Source organism: Bufo bufo, chromosome 4 (genome assembly GCF_905171765.1).
Source record: "Bufo bufo chromosome 4, aBufBuf1.1, whole genome shotgun sequence".
Lineage (NCBI taxonomy): Eukaryota > Metazoa > Chordata > Amphibia > Anura > Bufonidae > Bufo > Bufo bufo.
Window position 1 is genome coordinate 132733498 of NC_053392.1, and position 20084 is coordinate 132753581.

Here is a 20084-nt window from a genome sequence, read left to right on the forward strand (position 1 = left end):
GGGGGTTTTCTCCCACTGTGCTGACGGTACATAGAGCTCATGTTTTGTCTGTGCTGCCTTCCCTGGTTTTTGTTTGTGCAATAAACTCTTATGTGTCTGTACCTGATTTCCGTTTGTTTATTGCTTGACGACCGGTGGTCTCTCCTGGGACCTCCAACTCGTGACATCTAGCTTATGGAGGAGAGCATTTGATGGAATGCAAGTGGATTCAAAATGAATGGGAAATTTAAAGGAAGGACTTATACTTTTCCTTCTTGCTGGATCCAATTCTGACCTGCAAGAAAACCCCCTCTGGCCCTCATTTGTGTCTGTGTTTAACAAATTTTTGCACATTTTTGAGGCACATTGTTGCATTTTAGGTCACGCCCCTTTCCAATAGGCCCCAGTCCTTTCAATCTAAGTCACCCTCGTCAGAGAGCTATTAAAAAGTTTCTAAAACACTTCATAAATGTGGTGAAAGCATGTTTGCTTGTTTATTGCCGTAAATTGTGCAAGATTTACAGCATATTTTGATTAGTAAACTATAGTCTTTTTTTTTGGCAGTTTTACACTTTTTAGTGTTCTTTTTTAGCACTTCCATGGCTTTTTGTATACATTTTTTCACATTTTTATTTTTTAGCATTTTTTTTTTTTTTTTTTTTAATAAACTAATACAGGGGTGAATAAATAGTTTTAAAAAATATAATACATTTTAAAATATAAAAATAATAAAAAAAAAGCTAAGCATAATTGGTATTGCCATGCCCCAAAATGTCTGAGATATTTGAAAATCATGTTCTTTAACATGTGGCGAATGCTGCAAAACAAATTCCTCAATGCCAGAATTACAAGTACAGCTTTTCCCTCACATAACGCAACCATCAGCAAAAAAATCTAAAAGTTATGTGCGTCATTATATGGTGACACAAAGCAATTTTTAAAGGTTTTTAATGATTTAAAAGTAGTAAACGGTATGTTTGGTATGTAAGTGAAATTGCACTGACCTGAAGAATAAAGGTGACATGTAATTTTTACCTCCGCATGAAGGCTGTAAAAATAAAACAAAACAAAACAAAGGCAGAAATGCATTTTTTTCCCATTTCCCTTCCACAAATAATTTTTTTGAACATTTTCTCAATACTTTATATACCTACATGGTTCCATTAAAAAAAAAGTACAAGATCTGCTTGGTCTTTATAGAGGATGTTTGAGACAATTGGTCAAGACCCATGAACATTTGCCTGTAATGGTGAAGCAAGGGGCCATCCATTCCTCGCTTCTACATTCACCTCAGCGGACGGCGTTCCACGATATCTGTCACACATGGAGCTGCACTGGAGGAGCGGAGCAGGCAGGTAATCAGTGTCTTCTCCTCCTACACAGCAAGCACAGTGTGTAACAGTATCGTGCCTACTGGCAGGCTCGGACTGGCCCACAGGGGTACAGGGGAATCCCCCGGTGGGCCCCTAGTCTCCCACCCCCTGCACAAGTGGCACATAACACATTAGATTTACTGTAATACATACATATATTCAATGTACAGCACCTCAACCAGCCTATGTTCATATAAAAAACTTGTTCAATTATTTATTATATTCGACTGTACGGTACGGTCGGCCCCCAAAATAAATTTTACTGGTGGGCCCTAGGTACCCCAGTCCGACACTGCCTACTGGGGAGCGCTGGCAGCTGAGCTGTGATCATCGGAAGTATCAGGTGAGTATTTCCTGTCAAGGGGCACATATCTGTGCATAACTACTGTGAAGGGGGCACATGTCTTGGCATAAGTATAAGCAAGATATTGCTGCATTTGTGGGAGGGGAGGCTGATTACAAGGCTATTCATACGTACCTGTGGGCCCAGGCTGGCTGATTACTAGGCTATTTATAGGCACCTGTGGGCCCAGGCTGACGCCGATTCAGCTGATTTCACCCGCCCACCCACACCTTCTTACAGTCACTTCACATTAGGGTGGCCCCCTTTAGGCTGCCCTACCACAGCAGTTATGGCATAACTCTACTGCTTGTTGTAGATAGGGTTAGATAGGTTAGGTTCACCTTGCTGATAGCCGATCCGACCACAAGTACTATGAGAAGGTACATATCTGGGCATAACTACTTAAAGGGGCACATCTGGCCATAGCTACTGTTAGGGTGCACATCTGGCCATAACTACTGTGAAGAGGGCACATGTGAGCATTACTACTGTCAAGGGGGCACAATGTAGGCATAACTACTGTGAGGGGCACAATCTGGTCATTATTACTGTGAAGGGGCCTATATGGGCATTACTACTGTGAAGGGGGCACAGTTTGGGCATTACTACTGTGTGCTGGCACAAGGGGGAATAATTACTATGTGTGGGCATTAAGAGGACTGGGTATGTATAGTTATGCTTTTGGGCAGTTAGAGACGTGGCCTAGTATGAAAAAAATTGCCACACATTGCCTATTTACAAAGTTGCAAGGTATGCCCGTGAATGCTGTAAAATAAAACAAATGATGGTATACTTACTGTTCTTCCAACGCTGCTCTGTGCTCCAGCCGTCCTGTCCTCCTGCCACTGTTTGTTTACAGCGCCGACATGTAGGTACACGGCATTAGACTGCAGCAGCCAATCCCTGTACACAGCACAATACAGTGCGTATCTCCAATGGAGGCGAACCATACAGCTGCTATGGGACCCGTTGGGGCAGGGGGTCCTGCGGTGGACAAAAGGCCTGCCCCTGATTACACTTGTTTACTGTTATTACACTCTGGTGCCTTCCTACAGTATATGGCAGAACTCTACAAAGGGGGCGCCATTAGCCTAATCTGCCTAGAGCAGGGATGCTCAACCTGCGGCCCTCCAGCTTTTGCAAAACTCCAATTACCAGCATGCCCTAATAGCTGTAGGCTGTCCAGGCATGCTGGGAGTTGCAGTTTTGCAACAGCTGGAGGGCCGCAGGTTGAGCATCCCTGGCCTAGAGCATCAAACTACCTTGTCCCAGCCCTGTTCCTCTGCCAGCACGTGTCCTACTGTGACCTAACTGACCGTTCCAGACCTGATCTGATCCAGCAGTGTCACCAGTCCAGACTCCAGTCCAGCACTGTGAAGATCTGTCCCAGGCCCTGACTGCGCTCTGCCACAGTATAAGCCGGCTACAGCAGAACAAACAGTAAGTCAGCACTGGGGAGGAGGGGGAAGAGAGGGAAACAGCAGCAGGCACAGTCCATGGGTGGAAGGATGGCACAACATATAAAATGCAGCAGCAGCGGGCACAGTTCATCAGGTAAGGCTAAGGGCTCATGCACACGACCGTATGTATTTTGCGGTCCGCAAAAAATACGGATGACGTCCGTGTGCATTCTGTATTTTGCGGAATGGAACAGCTGGCCCCTAATAGAACAGGACTATCCTTGTCCGTAATGCGGACAATAATAGGACATGTTCTATTTTTTTGTGGAATGGAAATACGGAAACGGAATGCACACAGAGTAAGGGCTCGTTCACACGACCATGCCGTTTTTTTGCGGTCCGCAAAACACGGATGGCGCCTGTGTACCTTCCACAATTTGCGGAACGGAACAGGAGGCCTATTATAGAAATGCCTATTCTTGTCCGCAAAACAGACAAGAATAGGACAGGACTCATAATTTTTGCGGGGCCACGGAACGGAGCAATGGATGTGGACAGCACACAGAGTGCTGTCCGCATCTTTTGCGGACCCATTGAAATGAATGGTTCCGTATACGGAACGCAGAAAACAGCCCGTATACAGAATGCAAAATACATTCATGTGAACGAGCCCTAACTTTCGTTATTTTGCGGAACCATTGAAATGAATGGTTCCGTATACGGTCCACAGAAAAAACGGAACGGACACGGAAAGAAAATACGTTCGTGTGCATGAGGCTTAAGTGCACACTTGTAATCAGATTCTGGTATTCTGTTTCAGCATTGGAGTGGAATACTGGAGTTGCTGATTCCAGCATATGCCGAACACTGACGGCACCCACCGGACAAAATACTGCTGCATTCTTTCTCAGTACATGATGGGGTGGGGGGAACTTTGCTGATAAGAATTTGGGCTTGCAGTGGATGAATGACTGAGTGGTGGTTGATAAGATTGAATGATCTATTATTTTCTTTGTAGGTGAAAAGGGAGCGGGGCAGAAAAACTGCCAGTGTTGGTAGTGGGAGGTAGCAGGGGTGGGTAGTGGGAGGTAGCAGAGGTGGGTAGTGGGAGGTAGCAGGGGTGGGTAGTGGGAGGTAGCAGAGGTGGGTAGTGGGAGGTAGCAGGGGTGGGTAGTGGGAGGTAGCAGAGGTGGGTAGTGGGAGGTAGCAGGGGTGGGTAGTGGGAGGTAGCAGAGGTGGGTAGTGGGAGGTAGCAGGGGTGGGTAGTGGGAGGTAGCAGGGGTGGGTAGCGGGAGGGGCCAGGAACAGGGCATGTGGCCCAATTCAGATTCTTGCTATAGGCCCAGTGACTTTGTACACCACTGCCAGTATACTATTGAAGACAGTGATTGGCTGCGGCGCTCACGTGCCATACGACTGCACATCACTGTACACATCACAGGGATATTCTCACTGTTAAAAGTGTGTAAACCCCAAACATTTAGACCCTGGGCAATTTCCCATTTTTGTTTTTACTCCCGGCCTTCCCAGAGCCATAATGTTTTCTGTTCACATAGCCACACGAGGGCTTGTTTTTTTGTGGAACAATTCGTACTTTTTAATGGCAGCGTTTACTTTTGCATACAATGTAGTCAGAAGCTGGAAAGAAATTTCATATGGGGTGTAATAGGAAAAAAAAAATGCAATTCTGCCATAGTTTTATGTTTTTTTTGCTGTGGTCACAATTGCAGACTATTCGTTGCCAATCGCAGACATTAGCCCCGCTGATCTTCTGTGTATAAGAGCAGAAACCTGGTAGCTATGGTGCCCGCTGTGCTCATGAGTGGGCACCATTATTAAAGGGACACTGACAGGCCAAATCAGCATATATAGTTAGATATATCACATTACAGGTCTTATACAGTCTTTTAAAAGCATATAAGTATCCCCCCTGTCCACCTTATAAAGAGCGAAATATAAAGTTTTATAACCTGCTTGTCCGGTCAGCAATCTGCCCAAGGGGCGGCGTTTCATGTGAAAATGCGCCCAGCCAGCCTTCCCAACTGCCGTTCTTAAGCCCCGCCCAGCTCATCATTATTCACTTCGCTGGGCGGCGGCTAGAACTCTCCCCAGTCCTGATCCTGCGCATGGGCAATTCAATTGTCTATAATTAACCCCTTTGACGATGTGAGTGAGCAGCGCTCTGAAGCGCTGCTCTGAACAGTGCATGGCTGAGGCTGCAGCTGCCTCCAAGACGCAGGCAGGCTGTGTGTGTACGCATGCGCGATCTAACCACGGCGGGGCGCAGGCGCAGAAGATTGGGCATGAACGATGCCCAGAGGATTGAATTGCCCATGCGCAGGATCGGGACTGGGGAGAGTTCTAGCCGCCGCCCAGCGAAGTGAATAATGATGAGCTGGGCGGGGCTTAACAACGGCAGTTGGGAAGGCTGGCTGGGCGCATTTTCACATGAAACGCCGCCCCTTGGGCAGATTGCTGACCGGACAAGCAGGTTATAAAACTTTATATTTCGCTCTTTATAAGGTGGACAGGGGGGATACTTATATGCTTTTAAAAGACTGTATAAGACCTGTAATGTCATATATCTAACTATATATGCTGATTTGGCCTGTCAGTGTCCCTTTAAAGTCACAACTCTCACCGTACATGTACAGCAGAGGTCATTACGGGGTTTAGTGAACTCCGACAGACCCCATTATAAGTCAGTCTGGTCAATTGGTTGCTGGTTGGATCCGTTTTAGGACGGTTCTGTCACAGAGTCATGGTTTCTTTTTTAAATTAAAGCCATGATGCTAATGTGAAAAACAGACATCCGTAGTCACTGTTGGTTCAAAATCATTCTCATTGCAAATAATGGGTTTGACGTCAGTTTTCCTCTGACCTTTAAATGGGGTTTTGGACGACTTTTCATATCGATCACCTATTCTATTGATAGATGATCAACTTTTACATGTCAATACTTTTTCTTCAGTTATTATTTACTCCTGATTTTGGCTTCCAAAACTGCATCAAGAAACCTGAATGTGTGGTCCTACCCTAAGGACAGATCATGAATATTAAAAGTTCTGGAAAACCCTTATAATGGAATGTTTCTTTCTGAAAATGACCTATTGTTTAAAGCACGTTTTTATGTTTAACAAATTTTTTAAAGAATTTTTGGTGGTTATTTTTAATTTTTTATGTCAATATCTGTAAAAAAACAAAACAAAATAAAATCCTGCAGTTTTCGCACTGGCCACTAAGCTTAATAATAGTCGCCCCTTGGTCTGTACAGATCACTTTACTGCAGTTTTCTGCTTATCTGTCTTTCTAATCCTGCCTGTAATGATATCACCTCTGTGTACAGATAAGACAGGATCCACCATTCACAATAGGTGATTGTCAAATGTTATCTATTCCTTCCTTGTATAATGACCTCTGCACAGATCACAGACTATGCCTAGAAAACTCTCCCATAGAAGTCACTGAGGTCCCCTCCTGACCATTGTGTCTATGGCCCATGGGGCTGCTGTAAAGCATATCTTATTAATGCTTTCTAAATGCTGTTAGGAACCGCTCAGGCAAGATGGCCGCCACCTAATCATGTTCAGAAAATAGAATAAAGAAATCTGTAATCAGAAAGTAAAAACAGTTTAGAAAAAAAGGAGATGTTACTATCCGGTTTTAACTGGCAGATAACATTTTGGAGACACATCTTCTTTAGGGTCCATTCACACATCCGTATGTGTTTTGCGGATCCACGGATCCGCAAAACACGGACAACGGCAATGTGTGTGCCGCATTTTGCGGACCGCACATTGCCGGCACTATAATAGAAAATGGCCAATTTTGTCCGCAATTGTGGACAAGAATAGGACATGTTCTATTTTTTTCGGGAACGGAATTGCGGACCCGGAAGTGCGGATCCGGAAATGCAGATCCGGACAGCACATAGTGTGGCCCCCATAGAAATAAATGGGTCCGCAATTCCATTCCGCAAAATGAGGAACAGAATTGCGGACGTGTGAATGGAACCTCAGGGTCCATTCACATGACTGTAGAATGAGTCCGCATCCGTTCGGCAATTCTGCGGAACGGGTTCGGACCCGTTCATTCTCTATTGGGCAGGAATAGATGTGGACAGCACACAGTGCTCCCAATCTTCCGGTCTGCGGCTCCGGAAAAAAATAGAACATGTCCGATTCTTGTCCGCAATTGCGGACAAGAATAGGCAGTTCTATGGGGGTGCCGGCCGGGTGTATTGCGGATCCGCCATACACTACGGACGTGTGAATGGACCCTTTGCGTATTTGTATGCAGAAAACTGAATTTAAAAAACACACATAAATCTACACTATTTATTTCAATTTTGATGCATTTTTTTATACTCGACTTTTAGGTGTCTTTTGTACTTTTTTTTATTTTATTTTTTTATGTTAACAACCCTATTAAAGTCTATGGGGAAACCCCGATATATAAGATGCGGAATTACACAAACTATTGAGATGCTATTTTCTGATTACAGATTTTTTTGGTATTCTGTTTCTGAACATGATTATAAGGGCGGCCATCTTGCCTGAGCTGGTCTTAACAGCATTAAGAAAATTGCTTTACGGCAGCCCCATGGGCCATAGACACAATGCTCAGGAGCGGACCTCACTGACATCTATGGGAGAGTTTTCTAGGCAACTCCTGTGACCTGTGCAGAGGTGAGGAGGGAGTAGATAAGCTGTGATATCACCGATGGTGGATACTGTCTAATCTATACACAGAGGTGGTATCTGTCAGTGTAAGGGCTCATGCACACAAACGTATTTTCTTTCCGTGTCCGTTCCGTTTTTTTAGCGGACCGTTCATTTCAATGGGTCTGTGTACATGAGCAATGTTTTTCACGCATCAGTTCTGTGAGAATCGCAGCATGTTCTATATTCTGCGTTTTTCACGCAGCCCTGGCCCCATAGAAGTGAATGGGGCTTCAGTGAAAAACATTGTAAGGCCTCGTGCGCACGACCGTACGTATTTTGCAAAAAATACCTATGACGTCCGTGTGCATTCTGTATTTTGCGGAATAGAACAGCTGTCCCCTAATAAAACAGTCCTATCCTTGTCCGTAATGCGGACAATAATACATGTTCTATTTTTTTGCGGAACAGAAATACGGAAACGGAATGCACACGGAGTAACTTCCATTTTTTTTGCGGACCTATTGAAATGAATGGTTCCGTATACGGTGCGCAAAAAAACTGAACGGACACGGAAAGAAATACGTTCGTGTGCATGAGGCCTAATCCGGATGTAACTGGACGCAGTCCGGATGCAATGTGTTTTTTCACTGATGGTTGCTAGGAGATGTTGTTTGAAAAGCGCATCTAAACTGATCGTACCCGCGAGGAAAAAACTGAAACACTGAACGCAATTGCAGACAAAACTGACTGAACTTGCTTGCGAAAGGCCTCATGCCCTCGACCGTTGTTGTGTTCCGTTCCGCAAAATGTGCTTCCGTTGTTCCGTGATCCGTTTTTGTTTCCGTGTGTCTTCCTTTATTTTTGGAGGATCACCAGACATGAAGGAAAGTAAAAAAAAGTCTAAGTCAAGTTTGCCATGCAAATGATAGGAAAAAAACGGACGCGGACGCGGATGGCAATCTTGTGTGCCTCCAGGTTTTTTCACGGTCCCATTGACTTGAATGGGTCCGCGAACCGTTTTCCGTGAAAAAAATAGGACAGGTTATATTTTTTTGACGGACTGGAACCACGGATCACGGACGCGGATGACAAACGGTGCATTAGCCGAGTTTTCAACGAAAAAAAAATATATAACCTGTAAAAAAATCACGAAAAAACGGAACAACGGACACGGAATAAAACAACAGTCGTGTGCATGAGGCCAAATGGTGCGAGTTTCACTGAACGCACCCCGAGTCAATCCGTATCGTTCGTGTGAACGAGGCCTAAAACCTCTACTACTTTGCAGGTTGCAGATGTGATGTACCCCGTTGTGAACCTGCCCTGATACACTGTGACAACACATCTGCAGCATATCTATACAGGGTGGATGTAACCAAAAACGCAGACCAGAAGTAAAGACAGGTGTGAACCAGGGTGTTCTAAAAGCTACATGAGTAGGGGTCCATCAGGACTCTGGGAAAGCTGGGTGACAACTCCATCAGGACCAGAGGTAACTGACTGGCTCTGAGCCTGCACCGTGTACTCAGCGCTCTACAACCCGAGGATGGCCGGCTGCAGGGCATGCTGGGAGCTGTAGTTCCACCGACAAAAGTGACCCATGGTCGTGCCCATAAGGTTCAGGCAGCCTGGGGACTACAAGTCCCGGGATGCTTTGCGGAAGGACCGACACATTCCAGAGCTCCTGTCCAAAACTTTAAACCACTTGAAGCTCGGCCTTCCCGGTCTCTTTAAGAGACGGCGTCACGGCGGAGAGGGTTGGCTCCTGATTGGTAGGGGCCCCCACCTCTCATTCCGGGGGGGTGGGGGGTTTGTTAGAGTATTGGGGGAGGGGACAGAACCCCCCAGTCAGTTGTGAACAGAGAGAGAATTCAGTGTCACTGAGCTGCGGGCTGCACGGGAGACAGAGAAACTTCCCGGGGCTCAGGTTGGCATGCATGGGCATCTCAGGAAGTGCAGGGGCAGCCTGGCATACATGGGCATCTCAGGCATAGGACAGTAGCTGTATAGGGTAATGCACTGAGAGATGGAGGGGATCTGTGCATAATCCACACATCACTTCCATTCATCTCTGACAGCAGAGGAGGGTGAGAATAATACCTGTGGAGGACCGCCACAGCCTTAACATGAGAGGCTTGTACTCCTAATCCCCCCTGTGCTGAGCTAGAGTCCTCTGCGTGCCACCCTGGGCAGCGCCATATTTTGTCACATTTGGGAATGGGGTCATTGGTCCATCTTTTGTTTGTGTGGCATGTATTTTCCGGTGCCCATAGCTTGGTGCCTTTGTCAGATTTCTACCCATTTGGTCCACAAGAAGGAGACTCGGTGACCCGCAGGCAGGATGACGGCGGATCTGGACTACTACCCATCTCCAGAGCCTTCACCTTCTTCGGGGACAAGCACAGCAGCCTTTACGTGAGTAGATGAAGAGCTAATATCGCTACGTTAGGGGTCTACAACTCCCAGCTGGAGACTGTAAGAGCATGCTGGAGGTTGTAGTTTCAGCAGGAAGGTATGTGGGGAAAAAAGTCTGAAAATCGGACAATGCAAAGTAGTTAGCTGGTCTATGTAACCGACCTGTATTCAAGGGAAGAATTGGCAGGGGCTCTCCATTGACAAATGGGTACAACGTGCTCCAGTTTCTTAATATGATGCCCGCTGGGGGAGTGCGCTCTGTTTGCTCATCATACATCATCCACTTGGTACACGTAAAGAGGAGCTGTCACCACGAAATGCAGAGCAGTCTTCAGGCAGCATGGTACAGCGCAGGAGGATCAGAGCATACAGTCTGCAGGCAGCATGGTACAGCGCAGGAGGATCAGAGCAGTCTGTAAGCAGCATGGTATAGCGCAGGAGGATCAATGCAGTCTGCAGGCAGCATGGTATAGCGCAGGAGGATCAGAGCATACAGTCTGCAGGCAGCATGGTATAGCGCAGGAGGATCAATGCAGTCTGCAGGCAGCATGGTATAGCGCAGGAGGAACAGAGCATACAGTCTGCAGGCAGCATGGTATAGCGCAGGAGGATCAGAGCAGTCTGCAGGTAGCATGGTACAGCGCAGGAGGATCAGAGCATACAGTCTGCAGGCAGCATGGTATAGCGCAGGAGGATCAGAGCAGTCTGCAGGCAGCATGGTATAGCGCAGGAGGATCAGAGCATACAGTCTGCAGGCAGCATGGTATAGCGCAGGAGGATCAGAGCATACAGTCTGCAGGCAGCATGGTATAGCGCAGGAGGATCAGAGCATACAGTCTGCAGGCAGCATGGTATAGCGCAGGAGGATCAGAGCATACAGTCTGCAGGCAGCATGGTATAGCGCAGGAGGATCAGAGCATACAGTCTGCAGACAGCATGGTATAGCGCAGGAGGATCAGAGCATACAGTCTGCAGGCAGCATGGTATAGCGCAGGAGGATCAGAGCATACAGTCTGCAGGCAGCATGGTATAGCGCAGGAGGATCAGAGCAGTCTGCAGGCAGCATGGTACAGCGCAGGAGGATCAGAGCATACAGTCTGCAGGCAGCATGGTATAGCGCAGGAGGATCAGAGCAGTCTGCAGGCAGCATGGTATAGCGCAGGAGGATCAGAGCATACAGTCTGCAGGCAGCATGGTATAGCGCAGGAGGATCAGAGCATACAGTCTGCAGGCAGCATGGTATAGCGCAGGAGGATCAGAGCATACAGTCTGCAGGCAGCATGGTATAGCGCAGGAGGATCAGAGCATACAGTCTGCAGACAGCATGGTATAGCGCAGGAGGATCAGAGCATACAGTCTGCAGGCAGCATGGTATAGCGCAGGAGGATCAGAGCATACAGTCTGCAGGCAGCATGGTATAGCGCAGGAGGATCAGAGCATACAGTCTGCAGGCAGCATGGTATAGCGCAGGAGGATCAGAGCATACAGTCTGCAGGCAGCATGGTATAGTGGAGGAGGATCAGAGCATACAGTCTGCAGGCAGCATGGTATAGCGCAGGAGGATCAGAGCATACAGTCTGCAGGCAGCATGGTATAGCGCAGGAGGATCCGAGCAGAGCAGTCTGCAGGCAGCATGGTATAGCGCAGGAGGATCAGAGCAGTCTCCAGGCAGCATGGTATAGCGGAAGAGGATCAGAGCATACAGTATGCAGGCAGCATGGTATAGCGGAGGAGGATCAGAGCATACAGTATGCAGGCAGCATGGTATAGCGCAGGAGGATCAGAGCATACAGTCTGCAAGCAGCATGGTATAGCGCAGGAGGATCAGAGCATACAGTCTGCAGACAGCATGGTATAGCGCAGGAGGATCAGAGCATACAGTCTGCAGGCAGCATGGTATAGCGCAGGAGGATCAGAGCATACAGTCTGCAGGCAGCATGGTATAGCGCAGGAGGATCAGAGCATACAGTCTGCAGGCAGCATGGTATAGCGCAGGAGGATCAGAGCAGTCTGCAAGCAGCATGGTATAGCGCAGGAGGATCAGAGCATACAGTCTGCAGGCAGCATGGTATAGCGCAGGAGGATCAGAGCATACAGTCTGCAGGCAGCATGGTATACGCAGGAGGATCAGAGCAGTATGCAAGCAGCATGGTATAGCGCAGGAGGATCAGAGCATACAGTCTGCAGGCAGCATGGTATAGCGCAGGAGGATCAGAGCAGTCTGCAGGCAGCATGGTATAGCGCAGGAGGATCAGAGCAGTCTGCAGGCAGCATGGTATAGCGCAGGAGGATCAGAGCATACAGTCTGCAAGCAGCATGGTATAGCGCAGGAGGATCAGAGCATACAATCTGCAGGCAGCATGGTATAGCGCAGGAGGATCAGAGCAGTCTGCAGGCAGCATGGTATAGCGCAGGAGGATCAGAGCATACAGTCTGCAGGCAGCATGGTAAAGCGCAGGAGGATTAGAGCAGTCTGCAGGCAGCATGGTATAGCGCAGGAGGATCAGAGCATACAGTCTGCAAGCAGCATGGTATAGCGCAGGAGGATCAGAGCATACAGTCTGCAGACAGCATGGTATAGCACAGGAGGATCCGAGCAGAGCAGGCAGCATGGTATAGCGCAGGAGGATCAGAGCATACAGTCTGCAGGCAGCATGGTATAGCGCAGGAGGATCAGAGCAGAGCAGTCGGCAGGCAGCATGGTATAGCACAGGAGGATCCGAGCAGAGCAGTCAGCAGGCAGCATGGTATAGCACAGGAGGATCAGAGCAGAGCAATCGGCAGGCAGCATGGTATAGCGCAGGAGGATCCGAGCAGAGCAGGCAGCATGGTATAGCGCAGGAGGATCAGAGCATACAGTCTGCAGGCAGCATGGTATAGCACAGGAGGATCCGAGCAGAGCAGGCAGCATGGTATAGCGCAGGAGGATCAGAGCATACAGTCTGCAGGCAGCATGGTATAGCGCAGGAGGATCAGAGCAGAGCAGTCGGCAGGCAGCATGGTATAGCACAGGAGGATCCGAGCAGAGCAGTCAGCAGGCAGCATGGTATAGCACAGGAGGATCCGAGCAGAGCAGGCAGCATGGTATAGTGCAGGAGGAGCAGAGCAGTCGGCAGGCAGCATGGTATAGCGCAGGAGGATCAGAGAAGAGCAGTCGGCAGGCAGCATGGTATAGCGCAGGAGGATCAGAGCAGAGCAGTCAGCAGGCAGCATGGTATAGCGCAGGAGGATCAGAGCAGAGCAGTCGGCAGGCAGCATGGTATAGCACAGGAGGATCAGAGCAGAGCAATCGGCAGGCAGCATGGTATAGCGCAGGAGGATCCGAGCAGAGCAGTCGGCAGGCAGCATGGTATAGCACAGGAGGATCCGAGCAGAGCAGTCGGCAGGCAGCATGGTATAGCGCAGGAGGATCCGAGCAGAGCAGTCGGCAGGCAGCATGGTATAGCGCAGGAGGATCCGAGCAGAGCAGTCGGCAGGCAGCATGGTATAGCGCAGGAGGATCAGAGCAGAGCAGCATCTGCTCTTAAAAAGAGGAAAGGTGGAATCTGATTGGTTGCTATGGGCAACTAAGCAGGTTATCCTTTGCACTATTTTTGATAAATCTCCAAGTGAGTCTGTATGAGGACGAACAATGGCAGTAGGCTTCCACTCGTCCCCATACAGTGGAGGGGATCTCTGCATGTAAATTCAGCTCTTTTCTCCACGGATGAGCTGGCAGTTATTGGAAAGGAATGGTCACTTCCACATAATTGCTTGCTCACTTTGTGCTCTGTAAATCCACTTTTACACAGAGAATGCAATCGATCACTGATAACACCTCCCCTGTGAACAATGAAGTCAGAAAGAAAGGCATATATTACACATCTGCATTGGAGACTGTGTCTGGAGCCTTCGTCAAAGGTACCGTCAGTTCAGCTGGACAAAAAAAGTCTTACATGCAGGATAATAACCGTATTCCGAACGGAAATTGAACGGACTCCATCATAATCAATGGATTCTGTTTAGCTCCATTCGTCTCAACTATGTGCCGAAGCCAGCACTTCCATTATTTCCATTGTTCTGCTGGGAAGTATATAGCAGTGGTGTGAACTCACCCTTACCAAATCTTTTCCCACCAAATGATAGATCCATCTGCTCAGCTCCTCCTGCTCTATAACATGCTGCCTGCAGATTACACTGCATTTTGTGGTGACAGGTTCCTTTTAAAGGGTTCTCTATGGATTTATCCCAAACTATAGGAAAAATGGCAATGTCTTTCTTCCCTCTGGCAGTCTTGATCATGGTTTATGTAGCTAATTTTAACAGAGGGCATATTAAAGGGGTTGTCCAAGTTATTTTTATTCATGACCTATGAGACCAGCGGGGGTCTCCTTATCCGCAGCAGAGAGCAGGTGTAATTACAAGAAGCCGTCCTATTCACTTCAATGGGACGGCTCGTTCCTATTCAAGTGTATAGTACTGAGCCGTCCCATAGAGGTGAATGCGTCGCTCGTAGATAGACCTGCTCACCGCTGTGGTTGTGATGGCGAGCAATGAAGAGAAGTCAGCCCTGCCACGGTGCTCGCCTTCTCTTCAACTAGCTGATTGGCGGGGGTGCTGGGTGTTGGATCCCCGCCGATCTGATATTGATGACCTAACCTGAGGATAGGTCATCCCCTTTATTTAACCCACTTTTAGACACTAGCTATAGTCATTCACAAAGAGGCAGCTCAATATTTTCTTCCACCTCTGTGTGCCTCAATGGAAATGATGAAGAAAGAGGGTTTTACTGCTTGAGATGTTGGTTTTGAACTGTTAAGATACCCCTCAAACAGATTCCAGCTCTACTGCTGACAAAAGGTAATGCTCCACTTCATATAGGATCCTTACCACTAGTCATAGTCATTTCACAATACATCCAATCTTCCAATTATTTTCCCCGTAAATCACAGAAAACTGTTTAACTCTTTAGATATTTGCCAAGCATGAAAAAGGTTCAGGATGTTCAAGCCAAAACATGGGTTTGTGGGGCAGATCTATGCAGCAATGGTTGGCATCTTGACATCTTTGTTCACTTTTTTGGAGGTTATATTCGTGCATGAGGACCAACCCTGTTTGCAAGGCCCCACATGATAGTAATTGAATTGTTTGGTTCCTTTCCAATTCTGTATTTGTGCCAGAAGATATCATAAATTAGTGAAGATCTATCAGCCAGGACCATGGCTTGAGAACTTCTTCAGGAACTGTACTACACAGATCCTGAAGAAGTGCTGCATCAGATGTACATCTCCACCACCATTGTTCTAGGAATCATTGGTGGTCATAGAACCTGGACTTATCTTCTGAAAGATCTCAGTGATATGGTGCATAGAATTGAAACCCGTTCTTAGAATTGTTAGGTGCACTTCTCATAACATGATGGATACCAACTTTAAAGAGCCTAGGGAAATCTGTGAGATGGCCGTGGTGCTACTGCGAGCATCGGTACCTTTTCAAACAGCTAATAGGTGGGGATGGGACCCCAACCGATCAGAAACTGATGACCTAATCTGAGGATAGGTCATTAGTATAAAAGTCTTGAAAAACCCAGCAATAGGCTGTAATCTGCTGGGAAACCTGGAGGTAAGTGTCCAGTTTTCCAACAGCGCCACAACAGGGAAAATGAAACATTACACAGTGTCTATTCATATCAATGGATTGTCTATGTAACGCAGGACGGGTCCTCCGGGGCGAGAGACGCTCTTTGTATACCGTCTCCAGATGAGGATCCTGAACAGAGAAACCCTCCTCTGTTCACTCAGAATACCCTAATCTAAATGAAAACAGATTTCCTAAACTGATTGGGAGTCTCAGATTAAAAAAGAGCAGTCCATAAATAAATTCTTGTTATACTACGTAAAGGGTTAAAACACATACTTTCCGAAAATATAAATGTTTTGTTGAACACTTCTTAGGCAACTAAACAAGCTGTCTGTCATTTCCAGGGGATGATTCATTCCAGAGTTACTGTATTTCATAGGACTTTGCCAAATTAGGTCTATATAAATAACTAGCTGAAGGACCCCGGCTTCGCTTGGGTATATTTCATCTATTTCATTTAATGTTTGTGTGTGACATTAAAAGATATTGACAGTATCCACTATAACAGTCACATCTACAGTACCCCCGCCCCTTTAACAGTGACCTCCACAGCGGCCTGCCCCTTAACAGTAACATCCACAGCGCCCTCCCCTTTAACAGTGACCTCCATAGCGGCCTCCCCCTTTATTAGTGACCTCCACAGTACCCAGTCTCGTTAACAGTGATTTCCACAATAACCTGCCCCCTTAACAGTGACCTCCACAGAGCTCCATTTCTTAAAATGTGACCTCCACAACACCCCGCCCCCTTAACAGTGACCTCTACAGCTCCCCGCCCCTTAACACTGACCTCAATAGCGGACCATCTCCTTAACTGTGACCTCCACCGTTTCCTGCCCCCTTAACAGAGACCTCCACAGTGCTAGCCCCTTTAACAGTGACCTTCACAGCATCCCGCCCCCTTAACAGTGTCCTCCACAGCAGCCCACCCCTTTAACAGTGACCTACACAGCGGAAGCCCCTTTATTAGTGACCTCAACAGTACCCCATCTCCTTTCTCCCAACAGCTTTTGTACAGCTCACTCTCAGACAGAAAAATGGGAGGGTTGTTATGGAAACCTGGTGTAAAACTGTGTGTATGTGGAGACTAAGAGCCTGCGAGCTTCTATTGGCTAATAAGGGTCATGTGACCAGGCTTCTATTGGCTAATGCATTTTTTGGGAATATCCCAGGAACGGTACGTCCTAGAGAGCTGAGACCCGGTCTAAAACCTCCCCAGACACCTGATGGATGTACCTTTCGTGATTGTAAATGTGACACACACCCACATACACTCAGCTTTATATATTAGATAGTGGGGGCGCTGTTGCAGTACTGTCCATAGAATCTTTATTTCACAGAGTTAGTGTGAAGAATGGTACTGCAGGTAAAGGCTGAAAGCTATTCCTCCCCCCCCCCCGCTATAAATATGGACGCTTGAACGAGCGTGCATGTGTTCTCAATAGGGAGAGGGGAAAAAGCTGCTGCTTATCTGCTAGAAGAGAAAAGGATCAGGCATGCTGGTTGGTTGGCAAGTTTGGCTAGCATTTATCTAATGTGTATGGGCAGCTTTAGATTCTGGTTTTATTTGTTTCTTCATGAAAACGGTGAAGTCTTGTGTTACTGCTGAGTCGTTGAACCAAGGACCTTGTGTGTGTGCTTGCTTCCATTGACTCCTTTCTACAGCAAGTGTAAGGACACACGGTTTATATAGGTTTCAAGATGGCAGTGCCCCCATGTGTGTAAATGAATACAAAATATCTCAGTAACTTAAGATTTCCGCTTTATGTTTCCTAAAAAAACATCAGTACTTCCTGTGCTTAAACGGAGTCTGCCATCAGTTTTCACCATGCTGAACTGCTGACAGCACTAGGTAGGGGCAATATAAGCATATGTTTTTGACGCTTTTATCAGGAGTAGTGTGATTATGAATTTTTATTCTGCAAGATTTTCCTCCTGCAAGTGCCAAGGGGAGAGCTTTACTGTGAGGTACCGTCTCTGTTTAGCTGGTTCACAGCCCCTCCACCTCTGCTCTGAATGACAGCTATAGCATCCAACCAGGAGACAAGTACATCTGTTACCTAGAGAGTGGAGGGGCCGTGAAGCTGCTGAAAGCAGAGAGCTCTACACCTCGAATCTCCATCTCTGGGACAACTTGTAGGAGCAAAATGTGTCAGAATCAAACTTCATATTCACACTACGCCTGATGATAAAAACTCCACAAAATGTACGTTTGTCATGCTCTCCCTAGCCATACCTTCTTCTGGCAGCAGTTTATCACAGTGGAAACTGCTGACAGACTCCCTTGAAGGGGAGGTCTTTAACTTGCAGATCAGTATGGTTCCAACACCCAGCACCCCTGCTGATCATCTGTATTGCTCTAGGTCTGGCACAGGAACTTCACAGCTCCATCCATTGTGTAGTGGATGTTGCTGGTAACTGCTACACTACTCCCTTTCACTTCATTTGGAACAGCACTGCAGTAACCAGTTTTGTCCACTACACAATGGATAGGGCAGATGCCATTATTGCTACTATTGCGGGCGGTTATTATACAGCGGGCATCCACTGTGTATGGAGCAGGTTCAGCGCGGCAGCCTGCTCCATACATCCCCTTAACGGGGTTGTCTCATCTCAGACGGTGGGGGCATATGGCTAGGATATGCCCCCATTGTCTAATAACGAGAATGGAGCCAAGAAAGTCGTGGAGGGTGCACTGCACATGTGCAGCCACCCTCCATTCATTTCTATGGGGCTGCCGAAAATAGCCAAGCACTGGGCCCATAGAAGTGAATGGGAGTGGTGGCCAGTCATGTGCAGTGCACGACATTCAGGGCTCCCATACACTTCTAAGGGGAGAGCGCTTGGTGGTGTCCAGACTGGAGTGCTCATACCACCACTTTGTGGGGCTCCGTTCTCGATATCTGAGACAATATACTAGCAATATGCCCCCGTTGTCTCATCAATATCAGATCAGTGGGCGTCCAACTTCCGGTACCCCCACCAAATAGCTGTTTTCGCAAGATATCAGCACTGTACTGTTAAGGTGAATGGGAGTTGAGCTGCATTGCACTGGGACTGGAACACAGTGCACGGAGGCATCTGCCTTCTCGCTCCATGAACAGCTGATTGGATATTGATGTATAGGTTATCATTATCTAAAACCTGGAATACGCTTTTAAAGTCTATGTACACCTTTGGGGACAATTTTATATGATTGCATTTTCTCGCCCATTTCCTTGGGGGACACAGAAGACCTTGGGTATAGCTCAGCTCCCTAGGAGGCGTGACACTAAGTGAAAGCTGTTAAGCCCCTCCTCCACAGCTATACCCTCAGCCTGGAGAGAGAGACTGACAGTTTTTGCTTAGTGTCCAAGGAGGCAAGACACTCCCTGCTCATGCAGGGTTCGATCTTTCTCCTTTATTTTTTATTTTATTTTTCAGTTTTGTTCGCAGGGATAACAGAGACGCCTGGACCTCTCTGTTTCTCCCGGGCTCGAGCTGCGCCAGTGCCGGCAATCCACACTGCTGCCTCCCCCACAGAAGATATAAACCCAAAACTAGACTCAGAACAGCGTAAATTATAGAAATACAAAATCTTTTATTGGACATACATTTGTTAAAACATACATATCCATATACATAAGCAGCATTAAATCACACAGGATAATCTCTACAGGTCTGTTGTATTATAATTAATATAGTAATAAATAATCCCAAACTGTGCAGAGTAGTACTCAGTCACAGCCCACAGTCAACATGTATAAAGTGCATAGTGCTTGAACTAAAACATGACATGGGAAAAAAAAAACATACAATACAAGTAAATACAGATCAAGCAGTCCTGGATCCCAACACGTGTTTCGCGGTCGCTTTCTCAAGCGATACAAGGACGACCAGGGCAGGCCAGCTCCCCTGCATCCCGCCAGCGTAAGGGTCGCCCGCACGACAAGCCCCTCTCCAGCTTCCTGCCAGTGCGGTGCCAGTTGCTGAAGGGGCGACCCTGCTGGAATGGACAGAGGGTGAAGACATCAGAATGGTGAGAGTGGCTGCTCCAGCCCTATTGCTGCTCCAGCCCTATTCCAGCACCCCCCCCCCCTCCACCCCAGCGGAAAATCTCACCCATGACCCCACACACCTCTTAACCCTCTGAAAGATTAATCTGGGCCCCCATGAGTCAGGGACCTCATTTGCCCTCCCTAGCACCTTTATTGAGGGCACCCCAGTCTCTGCAGTACGGGCAGTAGCTTGCCGGCAGCGCGGCAGCAGCCGGCACACCCCTTCACTGCCGGCCGACTTCGCGGCCGCTCCGT

General features: G+C 47.5%; 1 protein-coding gene across 1 annotated transcript in view; it reads left to right on the forward strand.

Moving 5' to 3' along the window:
- The first annotated feature begins 9607 nt into the window (after positions 1-9607).
- SNED1 (sushi, nidogen and EGF like domains 1) overlaps positions 9608-20084 on the forward strand; it is a 170408-nt gene continuing 159931 nt past the window's right edge. Inside the window, exon 1 of the mRNA XM_040427924.1 lies at positions 9608-10174. Coding sequence (XP_040283858.1) covers positions 9977-10174 — 198 coding nt within the window. The 5' untranslated portion in view covers positions 9608-9976. The remainder of the gene's footprint in view (positions 10175-20084) is intronic.